The sequence below is a fragment of the Mobula birostris genome, chromosome 9 (assembly GCF_030028105.1).
Source record: "Mobula birostris isolate sMobBir1 chromosome 9, sMobBir1.hap1, whole genome shotgun sequence".
In the NCBI taxonomy this organism is placed as follows: Eukaryota; Metazoa; Chordata; class Chondrichthyes; order Myliobatiformes; family Myliobatidae; genus Mobula; species Mobula birostris.
In genome coordinates this window covers 44,849,867-44,876,398 of record NC_092378.1, presented here as the reverse complement: position 1 = coordinate 44,876,398, position 26,532 = coordinate 44,849,867, and the positions used below count along the sequence as shown (strand labels likewise).

The following is a 26,532-nucleotide window of genomic DNA, read 5'->3' as shown; positions in this document are numbered from 1 at the left end:
GTGTGGCTGGCTCTGGAGCATAGGTCTTCATTACTACTGCTGGCACATTGTCTGGTCCAAGAGTCCAAACAATTTGCTTGGCACTTCTGACTGAACAGCTAATGTTCAGCATTTTCCTTAGCACTCCCATGCTGATTCCCCCCATCATTTAGATTGGGGATGTTCTTGGAATCTTCTACTTCCATTAGCTATGTCATTGGCTTACTACTATAATCTGGCTGAACTGCAGATCTGATTCTTTGGCTGTGAGGTCACTTAGTTTTGTCTGTTGAAGCTTCTGCATTTCATAATTTTTATGTCCACCTCATGCTGTCCCTGGCGTGGATTTTGGTGCACTTCATTGATCCCCTGGTTTGCTGATAATAGTGGAGAGAGGAGAAAACCAGACCACTTACTTATGGACTGCAGTTACGTACTTTTTCGCTTCTGTCAATGAATCACAACATTTCATGGATTCTTAATTTTATCTACTGGATCTGTCTTGAGTCTTAGCCCATTCAGAACATTGGTCAAACAAATGACACGTAAAAGAATCTCAGTTTTATGAAGCTTTTTTATGCCTATGTTACTGTGCATTGGTGATTTCTACCAATTCGCTTGAAGAATCAAGCCTCTCCTACAGATGGACTGATGAGGATGAGGCTAAGTTCCTTTATCCCTCTACAAATGCACTCTCAGAGTTGTGCGCTCCTCAGCTTAGTCAGTGCTACCAAGCCATTCTTGATAGTGGTCATTGAAGTCTTCCAGCCAAAGTGCATTCTGTGCTTTTGCTGCTCAACAGTGTTTCTTCTAAGTGTTGCTCAACAGAGAGGAGCACTGATGGATCAGCAGATGGAGAATGGGAGGCAGTTATCCTTACTTATTCTGATCTGATGCCTTAAGACTTTGAGGATTCCAAGGGCTGCTCCCTTCTTTCTGTGTATCAATGCTATCCCTCTGCCTGCTGTATCCTGTCCTTGGGACTCTGGTGGAGAAATCAATGTGTTTTAGAACAGTACAGCACAGGAACAGGTCCCTTGGCCCACAATGTTGTGCCAAATCAGTTAAATTAGTAATCAACTGATTAACTAAACAAATCTCTTCTGCCTACACAATGCCCATATCCTTCCAGTTTCCTCACATTCATGTGCCTATCTAAATATCTCTTAAAAGTCTCTGATGTTTCTGCCTCTACCACTACCCAAGGCAGCGTATTCCAGGTACCCGCACTCTCTGTGTAAAAAAAAAACTTGCCCCAGCATATTCTTTAAATTACCTCCTCTCACATTAAACGCATGCCCTCTGATATTAGACGTTTCATCCCTTGGAAAAAAAATATTATCTGTCTACTTTAACTATGCCCCTGATAATCTTATAAACCCCTATCAGATCTCCCTCCAGCCACCGTCATTCCAGAGAAAATAATCCATTTGTCCAACCTCTTGTTACAGCATGTGCCTTCCAGGCAATATCCTGGTAAGCCTCTTCTGCACCCCCTCCCCCAAAGCCTCAATGTCCTGGACTAGTATTTTATAAAGCTGCAATATGACTTCTGAACTAAATGCCTCAGCTAATAAGGGCTGTCATACCATATGCTGCCTTAACCACTCTATCAATTGTGTAGACACTTTCAGGGAGCTATCAGCTCCCACTGCTCCCAGACTGCTCAAGGTATTGCCCTTAACAGTGTATTGTCTCTTTGCATTTGACCTATCAAGGTGCAAACACTTCACATTTGGCCAGGTTAAACTCCATTTGCCATTTCTCCGCCCATTTCTGCAACTGATCTATATCCCATTATATTCTTTGTTAGTCTTCTACAATACTACCAACCTTCGTATCATCTGTAAACTTACTAACACACCCATCTACATTTTCATCCAGGCCAATTATCTACATAACAAACAGCTGAGGTCCCAGTATAGATCCCTGTAGAGCACCACTGATAACAGACCAGCGAGGATAAATCCCTTCTGTGGGCAAACCCATTCTGAATCCCAATGGCTAACTCACCATGAATCCTATGCATCTTAATCTTCTGGATGAGCCGTCCAGAAGGAACTTTGTCAAGCGCCTTACATGTAGACAACATCCACAGCTCTACCTTCATTAATCATCCTCGTCACCTGTCAAAAAACTCAATCAAGTTAGTAGGGCACAACTTGTCCCGCACACAGCCTCTTTGGCTCTCCCTAATGAGGCCATGTTTTTCCAAACGCTCATAAATCCTATTCCTATGAATTCTCTCCAGTAACTTCCCTGCCACTGATGTGAGACTCACCATTCTATAGTTTCTTGGATTATCCCTTGCCCACTTATTGAGCTACCTACCACTCCTTTGGGACCTTGCCTGTGGCTAGAGAAGCCAAAAATTATTGGTCAAGGGTCCCGCAATCTCTTCTCTTGCCCCTCTCAACAACGTGGACTATATCCCACAGGCCCTGGGGAGTTATCCACCTTAATGCTATTTAAGAGACCCAACACTATTTCCTCTTTTACCTTGAAATGCCCTAGCATGTTAATACCCTCGGCAATGATCTGTCTTTCATATCCTTCTCCTTGGTAAATACTATTGTCATTAAGGACCTTACTCACATCCTGCACATCCAAGCAAATACTCCCCTGCATTATCCTCGAAAGATCTTACACTCTCCCTAGTTATCCTCTCGCTTTTGATATGTGTATATAATGGCTTAGGATTCTCTTTAATCCTACTTGTCAAGGACTTTACATGGCCCCTCCTGGCTTTCCTAATTGCCTTCTTGAGTTATTTTCTGGCTTCATTATAACCGTCTGTTTGAGGGCTCTGTTTGAGTCTAGCTTCTTAAGCTTTACATACTTACATACTTCTTCTTGACTAAATTCATCACCTCTCTCGAGATCCAAGGTTCTTTTACCTTGCCATCCTTGTCCATTCTTCTTGCTGGAACATACCTGCCCTGTACTCTGTGTAATAGGTCTTTAAATACACTCCACATGTCAGATGTGGACTTGCCCAAAATACAGGTTTTACCAGTTAACTCTCCCTGATTCCTGCTTACATAATTTGCTCTGTTCCAACTTAATACTCTCTTGCAAGGTCCATTTTTATCCTTATCTATTTCTGTCTTAAAACTTAATGAGGTGGTCACTGTTCCCTAACAAGTCACCCACTGAAATGTCGGTCATCCAGCCAAGATCATTACCCAGCATCAGCTCCAGTACAGTTCCGTCTCTTGTTGGACTATCTATATACTGATTCAAGAAACTCTTCTGGATGCACCCAACAAATACTGCCCCATCTAAACCATTTGCACTAAGAAGGTCCCAGTTTATTTTTGGAAAGTTGAAGTACCCCATGACAACAACCCTATTGTTTTTAGTTAATCTGCCTGCATATCTGTTCCTCAATGTCCAGGTGGCTATTGGGGAGGGGGCATCTGCAGTACAATCCCATCAGAGTGATTGCACCCTTCCCATTTTTGAGTTCTACCCATATAGATTCAGCCGATGTCCCCTCTGAGTGCAGTTGTGATGTTGTCCCTGATTAGTAGTGCAACTCCTGCATCTCTTCTATCTCCTTCTCCATCTTTACTAAAACACCAAAACCCTTGGATATTAAGCACCCATTCCTGTTGCTCTGTCAACCAAGTCTCTATAATGGCCACAACCATGCCGACAGGCAGGGACTACTGTAATACTTCTGCAGCTTGTAAACCCCAAAGCATTTTAACTAGTGTCAGACAATCTTCCTGCAATTGCAGCAAAGATTTGGCATGGGTTTCCAGAGACCTTGATTCTATTTTTAAACATTTGTTCTTTTATGAGCTTCTGGTTCGTACTCTCTGAAGCCTAGAGACTGGGGAGGCAGCCTGGACAAGGCCAAGAGCTTTGCTGTACCCTAGAAACACTGCCTGAGTATAGTGGTTCAATGCTTATACAAAATGGACCTTCCAGGACTGTGTAATGGACCTGAAGACTGAAAGTGTATTGCATTTATTTTCTGTCTCATTTATGAGGAGATACTGGGCTAGCTGGGTTTGTTTTCCTTGGGACAGAGGAAGCTAAAGGGAGGATCCTGATAGGAGTGTGCATGATTATGAAGGGCGTAGAGAGTGTTGACAGCAGTAAACCTTTCCCCCTACAGAGGCGTCTGTAACCAGACGGCAGAAGTGTAAGGTAAAGGGTAAGAGGTTTAGAGGAGTTGCAAGGAAGAGATTTTTCACCAGAGCGATGGTTGAAGTTTGGATTGCACTGCCCAAGAGGACGATGAAGGTGAGGACTCTCACAATATACAGACAAATACTGGAATTGGCAGCTTTCAACGAAAGCTGTGGTTAATGGGATTAGTATTTAGGGTGCTTGGTGGTCAGCATGAACACTGGGCTGTAGGAGAGACAAATGCTGGAGCCTGGAGCGACAGACAAAGCTCTGGACGAACTCAGCTAGTCGGCATCATCTATGGAAGGAAATGGGCAAGTGGAGATTTCAGGACCAGACCTTTCATCTGGACATAGGGACAGCTTTTGACCTGAAATGACAACTGTTCATTTCTCTTCAAAGATGCTGCCTCACCCACTGAGTTTCTTCTGTGCTTTGGCTGGTTGGAATGTGGGGCAAAGGACCTGTTCCAATGCCGTATGACTTTTTTTTTGTCTTTTTGCAATTAGGGTTTCAAGGTTTACAGGCTGAGAGAAAGATATCTGGGGAACATTAAGGGGCAGCAGTATTGGTAAGATGTGGACATTCTGCTAGACTGAACCACATCATGACCAGGGGGCCGGAGCTCACAGCAGCCTGGGCAGGGGGCCATCACAGAGACCAGGATGCTTGGAAGTGCCCAGGATTTTGGTGGTCAGTCAGGGCACAGCGACCTTGCAGGAGACTGTGTCCAGTAGATCAGTGCAAGAGCAGCATGCTCTGCTGCTCCATGGATGCAAAGCTCTGTGGCTCACCCCTCGTTAGCTGGTTTGGCCTGTTATTTGTTTAACCAATAGGGAATGCATCCTATTTCCTCTGGAGCTGCTGGAGGTCAAATCATTGGCTCAGTTTCAAGGTCACCTTACAAATAAAACATCCTCAGTGTTGATACGAGTGGCTGAAATTGGAAAGTATTTTCCAACCAGTTTTGGTGAATGTTTAACTCTATAAAATGAAGCCTGCTCATCTGGAGAGACGTTGCTGTGGCTTTGAGATTTGCTCTCCATTCCAACTGACCAGTCCATTCGGTTAATGCATTTCACCTCCTCAGTGTCTCCTGTTCTGTTGGGAGGCCAGAGAGACACATTCCTTTCATGAGCGGCAAGCATGAAACCCTGTAAGGGAAGATAAAAATTATTTCAGGCAGCACAGTGAAGGAAAGCTGATTTCAACACAGTGAGCGAGTTGTTGAGGGGACACTGAAGGAGTCTGATTTTTGAAGAAGAAGGCTGGGACACGTTTGTGTTTATTGGGCTTGGTCCCTGTTAAGACATTCAGTTTTTGTGTCATTCTAAAGAACAATTTAATACCCGTAAAACTTTCAACTTGCAGCTGAGAGGAGGGAATCCGAAGAAGATGAGACTGAATTGTTTGAGATTATGAGCAGTCCAACGGAGTGGAGCCCAGCTATGGGACAGATGATACTCTTGCCAGTTTTAACCCATACTTGGAATCACCTTCACTGAGATACTGTCCTATCAAGAAATTTGTTACATCACGTGAGACCATCATTGCCCCACAGTCTGGAAACTCTCATTCCTGGAAGAGACTTCCAGAGGCAATTCTGCCTCAGTAGCCCTAGTGGACATCCGATACTTTTTTCACAGAGCTTCCTCTTCCCTCTACCGCCTTTATGTATCTTTGAGTGAATTGTGAAACTCTCTCCCTCCACAAATGCTATGATGTGTCACTGCTGTCTGGGCAGCTGTTGTGAAAGCTGCAAGAAAATGAATTTCAGGGCAGTGTAAGGTGACAGATACGTACTTCGATAATAAATTTACTTAGAAATTTGAACTAGGCATAATTCTTTTAAGCAATGACATCCAAGGCAGTGCTGCGCAGCAAAATGTCTGCAACTTTTGTAAACGGCATGCAGTAAATTACAATTTAAGTTGCAGTGTAAATGTGGTAAATTGCAGAGTCAATTGCCACATAAATGCAGCAAGATGCAGTAAATGTAGTAAATTTTGTGCAGTTCTGGGAACTGTGCAGGTCCCATTTTAGCATCAGACTTTAGGAGTAAACTTATTGTTGTTTCTAACTATTTTTGACCAATTCCATGACTTTTTTTGCTGGGGTCTGTGGGGATTTTAATGTGTACAAAGTACTGGGTGCACTGAAGAATTTTAAAATCCAACATCTGAGTAGCTGAAGCTGTGGTTGGTTATGACATGCTGGTATGACTATAGCATTAAAACTTTTCCTTTGTCTGTGCGCTGGTAGTTATACAATCTGAATAATAGGAGAGGGGCTGGACACTGGAAATGAGAATACCTTGGAACTATTGCAACAGAATCCAAGGGAAGGAAGTTTGACTACATTATTGAAAGGAAACCCGATTGAAACATATGACAGAGTATATGAAGGCATGCAGAGTATTACCACTCGGTTTGAATTAGTTGAAGTTAACTTTGTGTTCTTCAAAGCTATAGATAGAGATAGTTGTATTGTTCCTGCAACATTTTAGCTTCAGTCCACAGTTGGTATTATGTGTGTTTCAGTGCAGAATCATTTAGGAAAGAAATATTGCGGATACTAACAAAGAATTTGCTTACAGCCCTACTTCAGTGTGCAGTTTGAAAACTGGCAGCAGTCCCAGAGCAATAGTTACGTGTTAATCTTGGCAGGGAGCTGGACTCTGGCAGCTATTGCAGGTCACTGTTATTCTAATGTACTGTCTGGTTTGGGAGAGAAAGTGAGTGCCTTCTTTACAAAGTTTCCAACATTATCACCTCCTGCCTTTCCCCTCCTCTCCACACACCCACTCAGTGCAAGCCATTAAAATGCCCCTGCTCTTCTTCCCACAGCTCCCACTGTGGCGCCATCTGATGTTGGAGGAGGCGGCGGAAATCACCGGGAACTGACGATAACATGGACGGTAGGTTTGGACCAACATGCTCCAGTTGAATGTTGTTCAACCCTGCTACCAAGTACAAGTGGCCAAGGAAGACCGGAGAATAGAAGTTCTTTACCATATGTCCAATATGTGACTGTTTAATAGCCTTGTTTCGCAATATGATCTCCATGTATATATCTACATTCCCAAACTGTTCTTTCATTCAGTAATTACGTACGTCTGGTCCGCGATCTTGAATAATGCCCAATGATCCGCGCAGTCTTGTTTGCCATCTTTTGTTTGCTGTTCTAACACTCCATAAAAATGTATGTATCACCCAGATTATTCTAAACTAATGCCATCATTTGCATTAAGAGTTGCCAGTAAACCGCAAGACAGCATGTTCCTGACTTCTGCACCTGTGCATTTGCAGAGAGTAAGTCTCAAGCGTTCCTGGGGTTGCATGGCAGCAGACCCGCCATCCTCTTCCATATTGGAAGCAGAGTCCGGCGGTCACCAGCTGTAACTGGTACATGTACAGCCGTCCCATTCATCTGAGCGGGTCACCAATCTGGTCCCACAAAGGAGGCACCATGTCACACAGCATAGAAACAAGCCCTGTGGTCCACCATCCTTGCTGACCAAGATTCACATCAAAGCGAGTCCCATTACCTGCATTTGGCCCATATCTCTCTGAACTTTTGTATCTGCACAATTTGTGTAGCAATGACTTCCTCTGGCAGCTCTTTCCTAAAATGTACCACCCTCTGTGTGAAGAAGTAGCCCTTATTGTTATTTTCACATCTTTCTCCTCTCACCTTAAACTTATACCCAGCAGTTTTTGATTCCCTTTGCCTGGAGAAAAGACTACATCCATTCACTTTATCTGATAATGAAAATGCAGGTAGATATTTTATTCCTATTTGTTTTACTTAATCACATTGCTTTTTAATTAGTGTACACCAATTAAGTAAATTCATTCTTCCTTCATTATTTTAGTTTAGTTAAATAATTCATACTTCTAATTATTGGTCTTTCAACTGTTTCTGCAAGTCTGTCAGAGACATTTGGAAACAGTTGGAAAAGTCTGATAGCAGAATTGTTTTTAAAATTCATCAATAAATCTCCGGCCCAGTAATAAACACAAGAGACTCTGCCGAGGTTGGAAATCCAGAGTAACACACTCAAAATGCTTGAGAAACGTAGCAAGTCAAGCAGAACCTATGCTTGACATATTCCTATCTATGGAGAGGAATAAACTGTCAACATTTCAGGCCATGACTCTTCATCAGGACCAGGACCTGAGGTCCAGTTGTTATTCACAGACATCCCTGCCTCCTGATGCTGCCCCAGCACAGAGTCATCGAAGAGCTCAGCACAGAACCAGGCCCTAGTCCCTGCTGAGCCATTTGAACTGCCTGCTTTAAACAGCAGTGAAGCCTGGAGTTAAACTTGACCTGTGGGGAAGAAATGGTTAGTGCAGCTACAGGTGTCAAGCCTGAAGATTGAGCCAGATCAAGCATGGTTCACCTCACTGTATAGAAAATTTTCATGATTTGAAGAGAGATTACTATTCACCCATAATACCTCTCTGAACTGCATGACAACTACTACAAAAATAGCCAAGTAAGGGGCACATTTCAGATACAGTAAGTGATGTCAGTTGTGGTTCAGTGACAATACTTCCATCTTTAAATTAGTGGATCATATAAACACACTCCACTTTAGGGGAGTGGTTGTTGCTTCATGCAGGGTTGGGAGCGGATGTAAGAACAAAGGAGGTAAGTTCAGCACTATCCAAAGCCTGCCTTTCAACAGAAAATGGATGCCACAGAAAGATGTGAAGTGGTCTGAAGAGGTTTCTGATCTCCACTGGACCCCTCAGAGTCCATCATGATCATTTGTTCTGTTACCAGTGTCACTGAAGCAAAGGATATTTAATCTAACAGAAAGATTTGCATTAATGAACATTTTTCAGTTCTCAACATCCCAATGCATCTATGCAAACTACTTTGGAAGAGTAGCCATTGTTATAGGAAATACGATCAGTTTGTGATCTGAATTGAGGGATAATTTGTTCTCCTCCATACAGAGCTGTGGAATCCCTTGGATCAGAGGAAGGATGAAACCTTGGATTCATAGCTCAAAGGGAGAGACTCCTTTTTAACTGGGTGACATGGACTCAGTGTTATAACATCAACCAGGCTGGTGTCCCCGTGTAATCTAAACAGAAAGTGCTGGAGATGCTCAACATGTCAGGCAACATTGGTGTGAAGGGAAATAACCTTCCATTTTAGATTTGATTTAAAACCGTGGGCACCATGGTAGCGTTCTGAATTTCAGAGTTCAATTCTGACGCTGTTCTGTAAGGAGTCTCTGTACGTCTTTCCTGTGGAACGCATGGGTTCACCCCGGGTCCAGTTTCCTCCCACAGTCCAACGATATGTTGGATAGGTTAATTGGTCAATGTAAAATTGTCGTGTGATTAGGTTAGGATGAATGGGGCTTGTTGGAGTTTGCTGGAGCAGCATGGCTTGAGGGGAAAGAAGGGCCTACTCTGCACTGTGTCACTAAATAAAATAAAACCCCCAATATCTGTTTCTTTCCACACATGCTGTCTGACCTCATTCTCTTTTTACTTCCCCCAAAAAATGTCAGGTTTGCTGCGCCTGCAGTTTTTGATTTTCGGATTATGTCTTGCATCAGAAGGGGAGATTTAAGGCTACTCTCTGCAACTTGGAGACGAGGCTGCCTACCTCTCAGTCCCTTTACTGTTACATGAGGGTTGTCTGAGGGTTTCCACCATCTGCATAAGTAGTTTGAATGTCAAGGAACCTCTGACCCCTAATTTGATTTCAGACGGCGCTGAGGTTTATGCCACTGAAGTGAAGCCAGGGAAAAGTTGTATCAGGCCTTCAGCCCGAGGTCATTATACTCACAATCATTCAGGACTGCATCTAAAGCTGAGATTGTGATTGATCTCATGACAGTTGTTGATAGCATGCCTGGCACATTAGCCACATTCAGGGGCTGAGAATGGATTGCACATTACAAGGTTGAACCTCGGCCTCCCTTGGCTCATGGAATGCTTGAGGATTTCTTGGGACAGATTCCCCCTTCATTTACAGATTTAATGATTCCAAATGTGTGTTTCAGATGCACATATTGGGACTGGAACCAAACTGATCAATTAAAGAAAAATCTAATTATAATGCAATAAAGCTAATGATTGTAGCAGGCACATACTGCTCCTTTCCATAATTACTTCAGAATGAGAACTGCGGTTTATAATTTCAGACTAAAATCCTCAGCAATACTGCTCCATAAAAACGTGAGAAATAGAGCATGCAATGAAGTGCTCATATTCCTTTCCCACTCAGTTGGCTGCATGTAGTTACTCAATTTATGTGCACATCACTTAATAGCTTGACATAACATTAATCATTTCAGAAATGGTCTGGCCATATTGCTTAAGGGGGAGGAAGTTTCCATGATCCCCAGTGTGAGGGAAAGTGCTCCTTGATATTGCCCCACCAATGGTGTGTCTTCAAGGTTGCTTTCTCTCTGCGCTGCTGCACTGAATGAAGTGATTTCTTTTTGCTGGTCCAGCCTAATCCATCAATTGTCTTAATCAACTCAGTTAGATGTCCCTGATCTTCCGTTACAATGGCGGCATGCTTGGACGCAAGGGCCACTCTGGGTCTAATTATCAAAGGTGTATTTGTTCGCCTTGTACGTTCCTTTTACAATTGCAAGTCACTGCTGGATACTAAGAACATTAAGTACTGAGAGACTATCCCATCAGCGAATTGTCTGATAGCAATGGAGCTGAACTTCTACCACACAGTTGTTGTGTGTGTGTCACCTGGACTTGTTGTGTACCATTGTGCTGAGATGGTGTGTGGTCCTAAAAAAAAGGTCCAAGTGATTGTCTTGGATATTTTCATTGTAAATGCAAGACCTTGGTGGAAGTTGCTAATGTAGAATAGTGCAGGTCCAGTTCACTGGTTCATTGGCGAGACTGACGGCAGGGGAGCTACGTTACCTCAGTTGTTGCACAGACAATGCCCGCACGCTTTGGAGTTGCCTATTGCGGGCGCCGGCAAAGAAGATGCTGGATTTCTTACTGGGTTAAGGGATGTCCTCTCATTCGGTGCTGCTCTCCAGTGCTCGCTCAGTGCTGCTGTCCGATGTTCACCTGGTGCTGCCCTCCAGTGTTCCTTTGGTGAAGTACAAGCTGGACTAGGACAATTCGGGTCTTGGCCTATATTATTATTAATTTTTCTCTTTGTGACTATATGTTTTTTTGAAATTGCAACCATATGTGCACTGTGCTGTATACTGTTGTTAATGTGTTTGCACCTTGACCTTCTTTGATTGGATATATTCATGTCTGTTTCAATGATCATTAAACTTGAACTTGATCTCACCTGAGACTAACCCTTCACACGTCACTTATGCCCACACAGCCCTTGCCAAGAGAGTACCATTATGGGAGCAACTTTGGTTACCTTGTTGCCTTCAAACGAAGCGGAGAGAGAGAGTGGAGGAAGGTGACAGTGCCCAATCCTGAAGGCAACCGATATGTTCACAAAGATGACTCCCTGACTCCCCACACTCAGTTCGAAGTCAAGGTCAAAGCTTTCAACAACAAAGGGAATGGTCCATTCAGCCTTTCTGCTTTTATTTACTCAGCAGAGGACGGTAAGTGGCAGAGCAATGCTTTTGATTTTGCTGCAGAATCTAGAATAGGAGTGAAAGTGGAAGCAGGGAACCACGAACACGTTAGATAATGTTGGTGGTAGAGAGAATGCCAGAATCCATCACAAAGGTGTAACAACAAAACACCTGAAAGGAGTAAGCAGATTGTGCCGAGTCAGCGTGAAAGGAAAATCAAATTTGATTAATCTGCTAGAGTCTTTTGAGAGAGCGACTCACATAATATGTGAAAGGGAGTGAAGGAATATGATGCATTTTGAATTTTCAAGTTACTTCTGTTAAGGCGGAAATCTTTATAATTTCTTTTGTCATTATATCCCTCGTAGTTTCAAGCGGTTTCTTTACTAATGATGTTGGAGCACATGGAGTTTGAGGCAATAATGCACTAACCAATAAATAGGTTATCAGGCAGAAAGAAGTTGTAAAATTTATTTTAGTATGCTAAACTTATGTTTGTGATGTATTGTACTGCTGCTGCAAAAGACTAATTTTCATGCCATTTATACCTTGCGTAAATTTACCTCTGACAACAATAAACGTGAACTTGTGCAGTCACTGGGGGTAAGCAGATATTGCTCAGGGAGGCAGGCTATGACAACTGGGGTACCAGACAAGGAGTGGTTGGGCTACAGCTGTTATTAATGCCTATTTGGCTGGGGGATCAGGAATCATATTTCTAGGTTTGCTAATGATGCGATACCAGATTGCATTGTGAGTAGTGAGGAGGCCATAAAGAAACCTCAAGGAGCTTTGGAGAGCTAGTTGTATGTAGAAAAAGTACAGAAATGCAATAGGATGTGGAGAAATGTGAAGCTATCCTTGGTACACAAAACAGAGAACTGTAGTAATTTTTAAATAATGGGAGATTGGGTAATATCAAAGATCAAAGGCACCGAGATATCCTTATGCATAAATTACTAAAAGCCAGCCAGCTGGTAGAGCTAGGGATTCGGAAGGCAAGCACCAGAGGATTTGACTAAAACTACCTTAATGCAATGATATAGAGCCTTGGTGAGACCACACTAGGAGTTTTGTGCACTATATTAGTCCGCTTACCTATGAAAGGACACAATTGCCATTTGAGGAGTGCATCAAAGCTTCATTAAACTGGTTCCAGGGATTTGCCCTGGGTGGGTTTGCACTCTGAAAAGCAATAAGAAGACTAGACCTCTAATGTCCCAGGGCTTAAGAGGTTGGATGTAGAGAGAATGTTTCCCAAGGATTCAAATGAAGAGAAATTTCTTCGTGCAGATGATGGTCTACAGAGGATTGGTTATTGAACTAATTCAAAACAGCAGTTGATAGATTTCTGAATATGAGGAGGATCAAGGCGTAGTGCAGGAATACTGAGGTCAAAAAGCTGGCCTCATCAGATGAATAGTACACCAGGGTCACTGGGGTGGATGGCCCTCTCCTGCTCCAGTTTCTTGTGTTCTTACCCTCCAAGTTTCGATACACTGACTGCCGAAATCACTTACTGATAACTTATGAACTAATGGCCCATCTTTGTTGCTACATGAAATTGAGGCACATCTAGGAGTTGGTGGAAGGATCAAACTCATTGAGAGGAGGCACTGATAACAGTGGGGATTGCCCTCTTTCATCTGTCTGAAAAGGAAGCAGTTGATGCCAGAATTTCCAGTCACATAGTTAGGAAATCAGTACTTGTGCTTGGTATTGTGATAACATGTTGAATACTCTGCTCCACGTTTCCACATGTCAGCAGCCTTTGGTGATCTGTCTGATAACAACGTACACTCTCAGTCTTACGATCCAAAGCAAACCTTGTTTCTTTTTTGGTGACTGTGAAGTGTTTGATGCCTGGAGCCGTGCTGAGACAACACTGGCTTCCAGGTCCTGCTGATGAAGGCAACCTGGCTTCAGCCCAGATGAGAGGGAGAATAAAAGACTTTCACCCTCTGTGGTAGAAACTGGGGTAATTCAAGCAGCTTGATGCAGTGTGTTTTCAGTGGCTGGGAAGTAGAGAACCAGGAGTCATAAACTTAGGGTGTAGGGTATTGGTAATTGTCACATGTGAAAAGCTTTGTTTTCTGTGCCATCCAGACAGATCGTGTCACACATTAGTACATAGAAGTAGTAAAAAGAAAACAGAATGCAGAATGGTGTTACAATTACAGAGAAAATGCAGTGTAGGTGAATAAATAAAGTATAAGGCTATGCTAAATTTGATGGGACATCGAGAATTCATCTTTACTGTATAGGAGAGCTGTTCAAAGGTCTGACAACAGTGGAATAGAATTTGTCCCTGGGCCTGGTGGCACATATTTTCAAGCTTTGTATCTTCTCTCCAACAGAAGAAAGAAGAGAGAATGACCAGGGTAAGGGGGTTGCGGTTCCATGATTAAATTGGCAGCTTCCTGAGTGAGAAGTGTAGATAGAGTCCGTCGAGGGGAGGCTGGTTTGTATGATGGGCTGGGCTGCATTCTCAGCTCTGTAGTTTCTTGAAAACTTGGGCAGAGCAATTTGCTATGCTAAATTGTGATGCATGCAGATAGGATACTTTCTGTGCTGCATCTGTAAGTATTGGTGAGTGTCAGTGGAGACATGCCAAATTTCCTTAGACTTCTGAGTAATTAGAAGCTGAGTTCAGAGCAACTTACTTCATGCAGATGGCGGTGAACATGTAGAATTCTCTCCTACAGAAGGCAATGGAGGCCAAGTAGCTAAATTTGTTCAAGAAGCAATTAATGCAGAAGGGTTAGAGGCTGATGGAGGATGGAGGGAACAAGGTAGAAAATCAGGTGATCAGCTATCACTGTATTACACAGTAGAGCTGGGCTAGATGAATATCCCTGACTGTGATCCCAAACAGTAAGCCCTCTGGGCGAAACCCACAGCAACAGAACTTCACCAAGGGACAACATTAAGGAAAGCTGACATGGTGGGCAAAGAGTTCCCTGTAATCTCTCAGGGATGGCTTGCACAGAGATATGTCCACTTTAGGAAAACATTCAAAACTGCAGAATTGTGTTGAACCAGTGTGGGAAGAAATGTCTTGCTTTGAGCTTATATTTGCCAGATTCATATTTTATTTACCTTAGTCAGACATCCCACCTCTCCCAGAAGTTCCGGGAGTCTCCCGCATATGAATAGTGGCTCCCTGATGCCTGCAAATTATATACAATATCACGGAAATCAATTGTTTTGCGAGCAAGCGAGAGAAAGCAAGAGAGAGCGCGAGAGCGACCATGAGAGAGAGAGCGCGAGCGAGAGCACACCATGGCAGAGTGTTACAAAAAAAATATAAAACGTACGTCGCCCCAGACTACACCAAAGTGTACCCCTGCCTCATAGGGGTCAAAATAATGACAGTGTTGCTCGCTGCACTGTTTGCAACAGTGACTTTTCTATTGCCCATGGTGGGTTACGACTGTAAAAGACGTGTTGAGGTGAGTTTAACAGGTGTCATCGTTCATTAGCATAGCTAACGTTATTTAAGCTAACTGGCCAGCTGCTAAGGAGCTACTCTATTGCAGACATTCCACCTCTCCCAGAAGTCTCCAGCAAATTGATGGGGCTACCTCCCTGAAATGAGTTTTTGCAGGGTGTGATGTCTGCTTAGTTGTCTTTTGCACACGAATTTTACAAGATAAAGGTAAGGATCCTGTACCCTCGTTCTCACAGTGGTGGTTGTGAATTTAGGAGCGTGCAACTCATTGCCAGCTCTGTCTAAAATCAGCAGCTGAGTGCAGTTCCTCAGCCTACGCTCTGTGAGAACAGTAGACCAGTGTCACTTCTGAAATGCCAAACACATACTGTTAATCGTTCAGAGATCACAATGTTACTGACAGAGGAAATTAAAGCTTCTTAAACACAGCATCTAACTGTTGACCAAGACAGGATTTCTCAATTGCCCTATTATGACTACATCACAAATGCAAGTAAATAAAAATGGGGTCACAGTCATGCAAGTAACAAATGGTGAACATAAATAATAATAATAATAATAAGTACTTTATTAATCCCAGGTAGAAAACTCTTTGGTTACAGCAGCAACGTTTAAAAAACACACTTAACAGTGCGCAGACTTAACTGTTATAAAGCACGGAATAATAATATACACAATAATAATTTACCAATGTACAATAATAATGTATGAAATAATAAGAGAGAGACTATTGTACTATGATATATGTTCTCCTGTCGCACAGAGATGAATTGTGCTGCATGGGAACAGGGGATTTCCCCCATGCCTCTTCTCTGCAGTCATCACACCTCCCCACACCCAGCTGAGCTGCATCAATCGGGGGCCAAGTCGAGCCGAGCCGAGCAGAACTGGGAGACTGTCACTCACTCACTGAGTCAGGGAGGCTGGTTGGCGTCTGCTCTTCCCTTGCCTGCTTGCTCTCCCACCACAACTCTGACTTATGAACAGTTCTCAGGAATGGAGCCCTGTTGGAAGCTGAAGACTGCCTGTATTCAGTAGGTGGAGAGATTTGACAATTGGATGTGGAGGTCAAATGGCGCAACTCCAGAGTTTTCTGGTAAAGTTTATATCACAAAGCAGCTCCACTTATCATTATTTGAGCTGCATTCTGAGATAGGAATGAATCTGAGTTTCTTCCTAGTTTCACTGAGGTCTGCCATTGCTATCTACACTCTGTTCCTGTTGTAATTGATCACTGCATCACTGGACTAAGTTTGATACTGTTTGAGAAAACGAGGTTGACCTCCTTGCCCCATTACAGTCCAAATGAAGAAGGTAGGCCACAACTGTTATGAGGAAATTCCCAGATTTTGACTGAGTGACTATGGGGATAAAAGTGGTAATTGTCTAGATTGGGATGGTGTGTATTTTGGAAAGGACTTTTAGTTGATGTCCATGGCCTTATAAAGCTTCAGGCTTGGGAGAATTGGTTGCAGGATATCCTGCAAGATAGTATTGTAACTGAGGAGTAGATAGACTCCACTTCTCTTGCTTTGCACAGAGTGATGCTGTGACTTGGGGCTTGGGTGAAGCTGTTCCTCTTCATTGGGTTTGCGCCAGGCTGTCGGAGCTTGCAATCAGCACATGATATCTGAGTCATCCTGGACAAAGGACTTTACTGCCACTTGTATCTTAACAACATCAGAGTTGCTGAAATTGGCCTGGAAACTCCTGAAGCCTGAGAGTAAACCGTCATTAGGAGAGCCTGGGTGGGGCAGGAAGAATTGCAGACTGGAGTGGAGGAGAACCTGAAACTAGAAAGGGGAAAGAGAAGAAAAATCATGCTGACTGTTTCAAGATTGAAGGTGACAGATTCTTGGATATTAAGGGATATGAGGTGAGTGCTGGAAAGTAACACTGAGGTGGAAGATCAGCTTCATTCTCATTAAATGGTAGAACAGGTACAAGGCACCAAATGGCCTGCCCATTTTCAAATATGTAGTGCTCTTTGAAGTGTGATGGAGATGAAAACATAGGCTCTGGAAAGAAGTACAAATTGCAGAAGGGGGAAGAGAGAGATCAGATGTCTCATTGGAACAAAGGTGGATCTCTCTTGGAGGGTCTTATCCACATGGGCTACTTTATTCAAGATGGGCTGAGTTTTTTTAATGAGCTGTGCTGAAGTGGTTTCTTACTATGCCTTAAATTGCCTTGGTAGCAGATGATTCCAGTTAAAATTTTTCCCTGCTTAATTCACACATAGAATCGTGAGGGGTGTGGACGGAGTGGTTGTAGTGGTGGGCCCTCCTTTAATCGCGGTTGATCATGTGTCTTAGCTGTCTACACAATCCAGGGCAGTATGGTGCAGAGAGCAAGCTGTTGCCCATGCAGCAGGCACCACACAGCTGATAAATCCAAATGAATGACAGAGACCAATACAATTTGGCACCAGCCACAGGAGTTGCCAGTCAGTGTTGAATTCAATGTAGGACTGCCTTAGGGATTACAGCACCAGGTATTTCCTCAGAGTTTACTAATAAAGCCTTCCCCATGAGTGAGTATAGCCGCAAGGCAATGGATGTTTGAAATCAGAAGTTTCCTTCTAGATGAGCTGCCAATCACGGTTGACGAGCCCTATCTGCCCAAAACGACAGTAACCCACCTTTTCCCCTTCTCCTGTCAGTAGAAACAGTTCCGCTGGGCTTCGTAGTTAAACTACATGTGAAGGCCAGGAGCTGGACTTCGTTGTCAGAGGCTATTTGAGATGCACTCCATTGGGAGCATTTAATATGTAGTGGGAGCTTATCCCCTCTATTTCCCCTGTCTATGACAACCTTAAGGGACTGGGGTGGTTGTAGTGAGGGTGTTTCCTGTTTCCTCTGCAACTAAGGATCGCCCTTCAAATTAAGGGGTCACCTATTTATGTCAAGAATTGAGATATTTTTTGTCACAGTGCATTTGGAGCTTGCTTCTCCAAAGTGCAGTTGAAGCAGACCATGAATAGATTTAGGGCAACAGTTGATAGATATATAAACAAGGAAGTGATAGTTAATATATGTAGATTGGAATATGGTGTTGAGTTTATAGGCAGATGAGTGAAACACTTCTTTAATAGTAGAACAGAGTTCAAGGGACTGTGAAGCATACTAACTTGCAACGTGTCCCAAAAATGTTAATCAGAAACTTTGTTCCTTCTCATTCAGCTGAGTTAATTTGTTCATGTTGAAAACATTACATAGAATTCCCAGAGCTGAAGTTTCTGCCAAATTATTGACCTTCATTTGCGGGAAGAGACTGTCACTGCAAGTGAGAATAGAACTGGCGGAAGATTCCCTCTGTCTACAGCAATTATTAACTCCTCGGAAGATCTTGCATTGAAATAGGCTTCAAAAAGGAGGAATGGTTGTATGGGCAGAACATATCGACCATCGTGAGGCAAGATGTCATTAAGTGGCAAAGGACACAGCAAAGATTCACAAGAATTTTACTTTTTAGAAACATAGAAACATAGAAAATAGGTGCAGGAGTAGGCCATTCGACCCTTCGAGCCTGCACCGCCATTTATTATGATCATGGCTGATCATCCAACTCAGAACACCGCCCCAGCCTTCCCTCCATACCCCCTGACCCCCGTAGCCACAAGGGCCATATCTAACTCCCTCTTAAATATAGCCAATGAACTGGCCTCAACTGTTTCCTGTGGCAGGGAATTCCACAGATTCACCACTCTCTGTGTGAAGAAGTTTTTCCTAATCTCGGTCCTAAAAGGCTTCCCCTCTATCCTCAAACTGTGACCCCTCGTTCTGGACAACCCCAACATCGGGAACAATCTTCCTGCATCTAGCCTGTCCAATCCCTTTAGGATCTTATACATTTCAATCAGATCCCCCCTCAATCTTCTAAATTCCAACGAGTACAAGCCCAGTTCATCCATTCTTTCTTCATATGAAAGTCCTGCCATCCCAGGAATCAATCTGGTGAACCTTCTCTGTACTCCCTCTATGGCAAGGATGTCTTTCCTCAGATTAGGGGACCAAAACTGCACACAATACTCCAGGTGCGGTCTCACCAAGGCCTTGTACAACTGCAGTAGTACCTCTCTGCTCCTGTACTCAAATCCTCTCGCTATAAATGCCAGCATACCATTCGCCTTTTTCACCGCCTGCTGTACCTGCATGCCCACTTTCAATGACTAGTGTATAATGACACCCAAGTCTCGTTGCACCTCCCTTTTTCCTAATCGGCCACCATTCAGATAATAATTTTTCCTCAGAATGATAAACGGCCAAAAGAGGGCCTTGTAGATGTTCATAGAATTATGAGGGATATAAATAAGATAAATGGTGACAGTCTTTTTTCCAGAGTTGGTGAGTCTAAAACCAGAGGATTTTGATTTAAGGTGAGACATAAAGTTTTAAAAGCGGCCTGAAGGTCAACTTTTTACACAGAGTGCAATGGAAATGTGGAGTGAGCTAATGGAGGAAGCTGTAGAGATTGATACAGTGTTTAAAAAACATTCAGACAGGCATGTGAATAGGAAAGGTGTAGAACAGTGATTACCAACCTGGAGCCCACAGAGCCCTTGTTTAATGGTATTGGTTCATGGCATAAAAAATGTTGGGAACCCCTGGTTTAGAGGGATATGGGCCAAAAGCAGACAAATAGGACAAGCTCAAGTAGGAAACTTGCTTGACATAGACGAGTTGAGGGAAAAGACTTATTTCTATGCTGTATAACTCTGTGACTCTCGAAAGGAGGCCATCAGCACAGTATGTCCAGTGAGTAACAGTCCTTATATTAGATTCGACCAATTAATACCACTGACTTGGTTTACAATCAACATGAAATTTATTGATAGTACAACAGTGCAAGATCTTTTCTGAAGTAGGCTGCAAAAAGGCGGAGTAGTTTATTGAGCTAACCTCAAGAAAAAACAAGCAGTTAATTATTACTATTTTACCAGAGCTGTTTTTGGTTTTGATCTCAAACCAAGTGCACTGGCAGCCTGACTAGTTGGCATCTCTGTGGAGATGGAGACAGTGCAGATCAAACCCATGATAGGAAGCTGCAGAGACGTTGCCTCATGGAGGCTCATTGCCTGTCTTGTTGAGAGAAGCCTCAGCTTGAAGACAGGGATGGAGGGGTAGGAAATACAGTCTATGGAACAGAATATGTCTGGGAACTGAAAATGAAACACAATTCATAGAGGCAACAGGTTCTTGTGTAATATATTTTCTCCGATCCAAAATTTATGGGGACTTGGTGTGCTGGTTGTTGGTATCCTTTCTTAACGAAGCAGAATAGGTATTCAGCGATGAGAAATAAAGGAAGTATGGCAGTTTTTTGCGGGAGGGGGTTAAATTGTTTCAGCCTAATTAAATGTCATGAAGCATAAAAGCAAAGCTCGCTGAGTGACTCGGTTTTATAAACCTCATTTCGCTGGACTATGTGGTGTTAGATGGGCTGAAGCATATGACCTTAATGCCTTCTCCATCTGCCTGGGTTAGGGTGACTCTCAGCTTTCTTGCCTCTGGACCTTTGCAGGCTGCTGCTGATCTCCGCCACACCTCACAGTTTGCTACTTACTGCTATATTGGGGAGGTCACCCAGAATCCACACTCGGACGGGAAACTTCACTGGTTTTTCCTTCATCTCACAGGATCAAATAGCCAGTTTCATGGAAATAGTTAAAAGACAACTACTGCTTAACTAATTAACCATGTATATATATAAGTAAAATACAGAACAAATTAGAACATTACCAATACCTTTACAGTACTATAAGACTGCGCATTTGTTCCAAACAGTTATCGATGGAGGAATTCATCTGCTTTTTTATTTAGATTCACTGTAAATAAACAAAAGTAGCACAAACACCTAGTGCAGATAATGGACTGCCTTCATACAATGCATTGCATCCTCCAAATCTTCATTTTCATTGTAACATTCAAGATGACTATCGATATCAAACCTCAGGGTTTGAGGGTTGGCACAACAATGTGGGCCAAAGGGCCTGTACTGTGCTGTACTATTCTACATTCTATGTAACTTCAAATTCTTCGTAATTCCTAACTTGTTGAAAAGTGAAATCATTTCATTTTTGAGCACCCTTAAGTGATTCAAGTTTGGTCCAGAATCATCACTTCACACTTGAGGTGGCTTTCTGGAAATCTAACCTGGACCTCTTGTATTTACTTGAGTGCCAGACAAGATCAGCAGATTGTGGATCTCATGATTCATCCAGGGCATCTGGTTGGGGAAGACTGAATGATTTTGTGAGGACACACTCATCTACATCTGTTTTTATAAAGTCCTTTGATGAGTTCCTGAAAAAGTTCTGTTTTTATAAAGTCCTTTGATGAGTTCCTGATAACAGCCCAGTCCACCAACTCAAGTCCAGCCCATAGCTGATCCTTTGTGACCACTTCTTCATTGTCCTTACTTCTGGAATCTTGCTCTTTAGCCTCTCCCTATATATAGGTAGAAGGAGGAGAAGCAAATGATCAAATTTCCCAAAATGCAGTCCAGAGATCAAACAGTAGGCATTCCTTATTATAGTATAGCAGTGATCGAGTATGTTGCTAACCCTGCTACAGGTGATTTGTTGATGATAATTGGGCAGAGATTTCTTCAAACAAGTCTGATTGAAGTCCCCAACAATGATTTGAAAGGCATTGAGATAGGCTGTTTCTTGTTTGCTGATGACAGCACTCAGTACCCAAGTATCTGCTTAACATCGGCTTTTGGCGATATGCAAACTGGATCATGGAGGAAAACTCGCTCAGTAAGTAGAACAAGAACATTTGGCACTTGGATGTTTCAGGATAGGGGAACAGGAGTGTGACAAGACCACCGTGCCCATGAAACACAGAACCTCCTCCAACTTTTGGCTTCTTTGAATCAGCTGTCCAGTCCATCGAGAAGCCCTAGGGCCTGATCGGCGAACCCAGCGTGTCTTGTGTTAGCCAGGAATCACTGAACACAGCAAACCCTCTTTCCCTCCAATGCATCAATCTTGCCCCAGATCCACAATTTTGTTCTCCAGCAACTGCAGATTTTCTAACAAGATACTGGATTGATGAAGTTTTATACCCCTCTCCTTCCTCACTTTTGGCCATGGTGATGTACTTTTGTCCACTTAAAGGTGCCGTACCTGCATTCTTAAGAGTCAAGTCCACTGAGTCCTTCAGGAGATCATGAAATCACTCGTTCATTAAAAAGGTTCAGAAGTATGTTGCTTCATAGGAAATTCAGGCTGTAGATTGCAGTGAGAGTAGTTCAGAGGAGTATATTTACAAGTTTTGTAAACTGACTGCAAAGCATTGCCGTTTTTTTTTTCACCAGCTCCATCTTGGCTGTGGGAGCGGATCCATTAAATATTCAAGATAGAGGTTGACACATGCTCAAACAACAAAGGAGTAAATAGGCTAGGAATAGATCATCCATGATCTGGTTAACAGGAAGAGTAAGTTCCATTGGCCAACTCTTGCTCCTGTTTCCTGTGTTTAGTTCTTGCATTATGTTAGTTTTCAAAAGCATATCTTGAATTTGATCCATTCATTTTCATCCATCAGTTTTCAATTGTTCTGCACATAAAAACCAGGGGCACCAAAGCACTATAATTGAATTGTGTTGCAGTGAATAAAACACTTATCAGATGCAAGCTTCCTTGTGGGTAATCTGTTGGATGCCAAAATCTCTAATTGATTTGTACTGTTCTTGTTTAAAATGCTTTACAGCAGGGTAGGTTTAGTGATGGTGGTTATCCTAAATTGAGTATTCATGTTAATGATACTTGCTGAAGCAGTGTTAACAGCAATTTTGGGCAAATTGAAAAGGTTATGTTAGTGATTATCTTCAGGCACTTGGGTTCATCGTGACCAGCTGAAGTCTTTGTGGTGGCAGTCATATTCTACGTGGTAATGTGAATGATTACTATATATCTGAGGGAACGGATATATGACTATTTCGGTAGACATGGACTAATCAAGAATAGTCAGCGTGGCTTCATGCATGGTAGGTCATGTCTAACCAATGTTATAGAGTTTTTCATCAAAGTTGATGAAAGCAAGGCAGTGGATGTGGTCTACATAAACTTTATTAAGTCTTTAGACGAGGTCCCGCATGGGAGATTGGTCAAAAAGGTTCAGTTGCTTGGCATTCAAGGTGAGGTAGTAAATTGGATTAGACCTTGGCCTTGTGGGAGAAGCCAGGGAGTGGTAACAGATGGTTGCCTCTCTGACAGGAGGTCTGTGATTAGTCAAGTGCTGCAGCAATCAGTGCTGGGTCCGCAGCTGTTTGTCATCTATACTAATGATCTAGATAATATTGTACTTAACTGAATCAGCTGGAAAAATGGGCTGAAAAATGACGGATGGAGTTCAACGTAGACAAGTGTGAGGATGCTGCACTTTGGTAGGACTAACCAGGGTGAGTATTACATAGTGAATTATTGGGCACTGAGGAATGTGGTAGAACAAAGCAATCTAGGAATGCAGGTCCACAATTTGTTGAATGTAGTGTCATAAGTAGATAGGGTCATAAAGAAAGCTTTTGGCACATTGGCCTTCATAAATCAACGTCTTGAGTATAGGAGATGGGATGTTATGCTGAAGTTGTGTAAGATGTTGGTGAGGCCTAATTTGGAGTACTGTGTGCAGTTTTGGTCACCTATCTACAGGAAAGATTTAAATAAGGTTGAAAGAGTACAGAGAACATTTACAAGGATGATCCCAGGTCTGGAAGATCTGAGTTACAAGGAATGATTGAATAGGTTAGGACTGTATTCTTTAGAATGTAAAAAATTAAGAGGAGATTTGATAGAGGTACACAAAATTATAAGGGGTACAGATAGGGTAAATGTAAGCATGCTTTTTTCACTGAGGTTGGGTGGGACTACAACCAGAAGTCATGGGTTAAGGATGAAAGGAGAAAAGTTTAAGAGGAACATGAGGGAAAGCTTCTTCACTCAGAGGGTTGTGAGAGTGTGGAACAAGCTGCCAGTACAAGTGGTGCATGCAAGCTCGATTTCAACTTTAAGGGAAATTTGGATAGGTACATTGAATTAGGGGTATGGAGGACTATGGTCATAGTCATACTTTATTGATCCCGGGGGAAACTGGTTTTCATTACAGTTGCACCATAAATAATTAAATAATAAAACCATAAATAGTTAAATAGTAATATGTAAATTATGAAATAAGTCCAGGACCCAGCCTATCTGCTCAGGGTGTCTGACCCTCCAAGGGAGGAGTTGTAAAGTTTGATGGTCACAGGCAGGAATGACTTCCTATGACGCTCTGTGCTGCATCTCGGTGGAATGAGTCTCTGGCTGAATGTACTCTTGTGCCCACCCAGTACATTATGTAGTGGATGGGAGACATTGTCCAAGATGGCATGCAGCTTGGACAGCATCCTCTTCTCAGACACCACCGTCAGAGAGTCCAGTTCCATCCCCACAACATCACTGGCCTTACGAATGAGTTTGTTGATTCTGTTGGTGTCTGCTACCCTCAGCCTGCTGCCCCAGCACACAACAGCAAACATGATAGCACTGGCCACCACAGACTCGTAGAACATCCTCAGCATCGTCCGACAGATGTTAAAGGACCTCAGTCTCCTCAGGAAATAGAGACAGCTCTGACCCTTCTTGTAGACAGCCTCATTGTTCTTTGACCAGTCTAGTTTATTGTCAATTTGTATCCCCAGGTATTTGTAATCCTCCACCATGTCCACTCTGACCCCCCTGGATGGAAACAGGGGTCACCGGTACCTTAGCTCTCCTCAGGTCTACCACCAGCTCCTTAGTCTTTTTCACATTAAGCTGCAGATAATTCTGCTCACACCATGTGACAAAGTTTCCTACCATAGCCCTGCACTCAGCCTCATCTCCCTTGTTGATGCATCCAACTATGGCAGAGTCATCAGAAAACTTCTGAAGATGACAAGACTCTGTGCAGTAGTTGAAGTCTGAGGTGTAAATGGTGAAGAGAAAGGGAGACAAGACAGTTCCCTGTGGAGCCCCAGTGCTGCTGATCACTCTGTCGGACACACAGTGTTGCAAGCACACATACTGCGGTGAAGGAGCAGGTCGATGGACGTAGGCAGTTTATATGGTTTGGCACAGACTAGGTGGGCCAAAGGGCCTATTTCTGTACTGTACTTTTCTACTGAGTATGAATGTGACTGGAGAGTTGCTTCTTTACTCTGCCTTCATTGTTTTGAATGGGATGTTAGTTTTAGCAAGGACATTGTTTCAGTTGCTCTCGTGATTCACCAAGTTTTTTTTTCTCACTCTACGGTCCTGATCGACCACATCAACATTTGTCTATTTAAAAAGTAAGCAGTAAAAAACCCTCTGCTGTAGCAGCAGTGAGTTTTCTGGGTTTGCACTACTCTTTCAGTTTGTGTGATTTGGACTGAGTCTTTAATTCACAACCAGCCATTCCATCCCTAAATCCCCACATACTTGGCACTCTCCCATCAACTCCATGCCAAATCTTCCATTTTGCATTTCAGCTTTAAAAATTTCACTTTGATATCTCCAAGCAAGATGTTTTTCTTCAGAAAATGTGGCCTTGATTAATAACCTTAGGTTGAAGTTCATTTTTTTTCCTGGACATTTTGTCAACTCAAGGGAATTAAGAACGACACCTGGCAAAGTTTCTCTGTGCATTAATATGATTGATGCACTTTACTCACTTTTGGAACATGTCTTTCCTCAGGTCTAATACTAAGTCATTTTTACACAAGGAGTTCAAACAAGCTCCAATAGAAGCTATAGAGTCTGTTGAGGTAAAGTTCAGAAAAAGTTTCAAAGATCACTTCAATGCATTCATTGTGAGTGACAGATCATCTTCCCACCTCATAAAACTTCAGCTATAACTGGGATATGAGTAATCAATCACGAAACTGGCCCTGTCCTGAGACCTGGGGCAGGAGACCCGGGGAGGAGCCTTGCATCAGTGTTCAGACAGCAGTCATTGATGGTAGTCCCTCAATCTGCTAATGTGTATATATGCTTGGGTGTCTCTGTGTATATTTGTGTGTATGTGCTTGTGTGTGTTCATGTGTCTCTAAGTGTTAATGTGTGGGCCTCTATGTGGCAGTGTGTGAATGCCTGCACTGAATGTAACTCTGAGAGTCATTGCACATACAATATCTTTGGCTGTTATGTGTGTTCCTTTGTGTATATGCATGCTTTTATTTCTATTCATTATTCAGATCATGCTATTACCAGCAGTGGCAGCATTTTTTACCCATCCCCAATTATCCCCAAGAAGATAGTGGTGAGCTTTTTTTCTTGAATTGCTGCCATCTTAGTAAACATGCTTAAACCATGGTGTTGAGGAGGGAGTTTCAGTATGTAGATTTATTTATTTATTGATTGATTGATTGAGATACAGCGTGGAATAGGCCCTTCGAGCCACAT

At 42.8% G+C, this 26,532-nt stretch overlaps 1 protein-coding gene across 2 annotated transcripts in view; it reads left to right on the top strand.

The window, feature by feature from the left end:
• Positions 1 to 26,532, top strand: part of LOC140202725 (contactin-1-like) — a 525,313-nt gene that overhangs the window by 383,695 nt on the left and 115,086 nt on the right. For both annotated transcript variants that reach the window (XM_072267960.1, XM_072267961.1), the window contains exons 17-18: positions 6,966 to 7,036; positions 11,464 to 11,698. In XM_072267960.1, the coding sequence (XP_072124061.1) occupies positions 6,966 to 7,036; positions 11,464 to 11,698 (306 nt within the window). The remainder of the gene's footprint in view (positions 1 to 6,965; positions 7,037 to 11,463; positions 11,699 to 26,532) is intronic.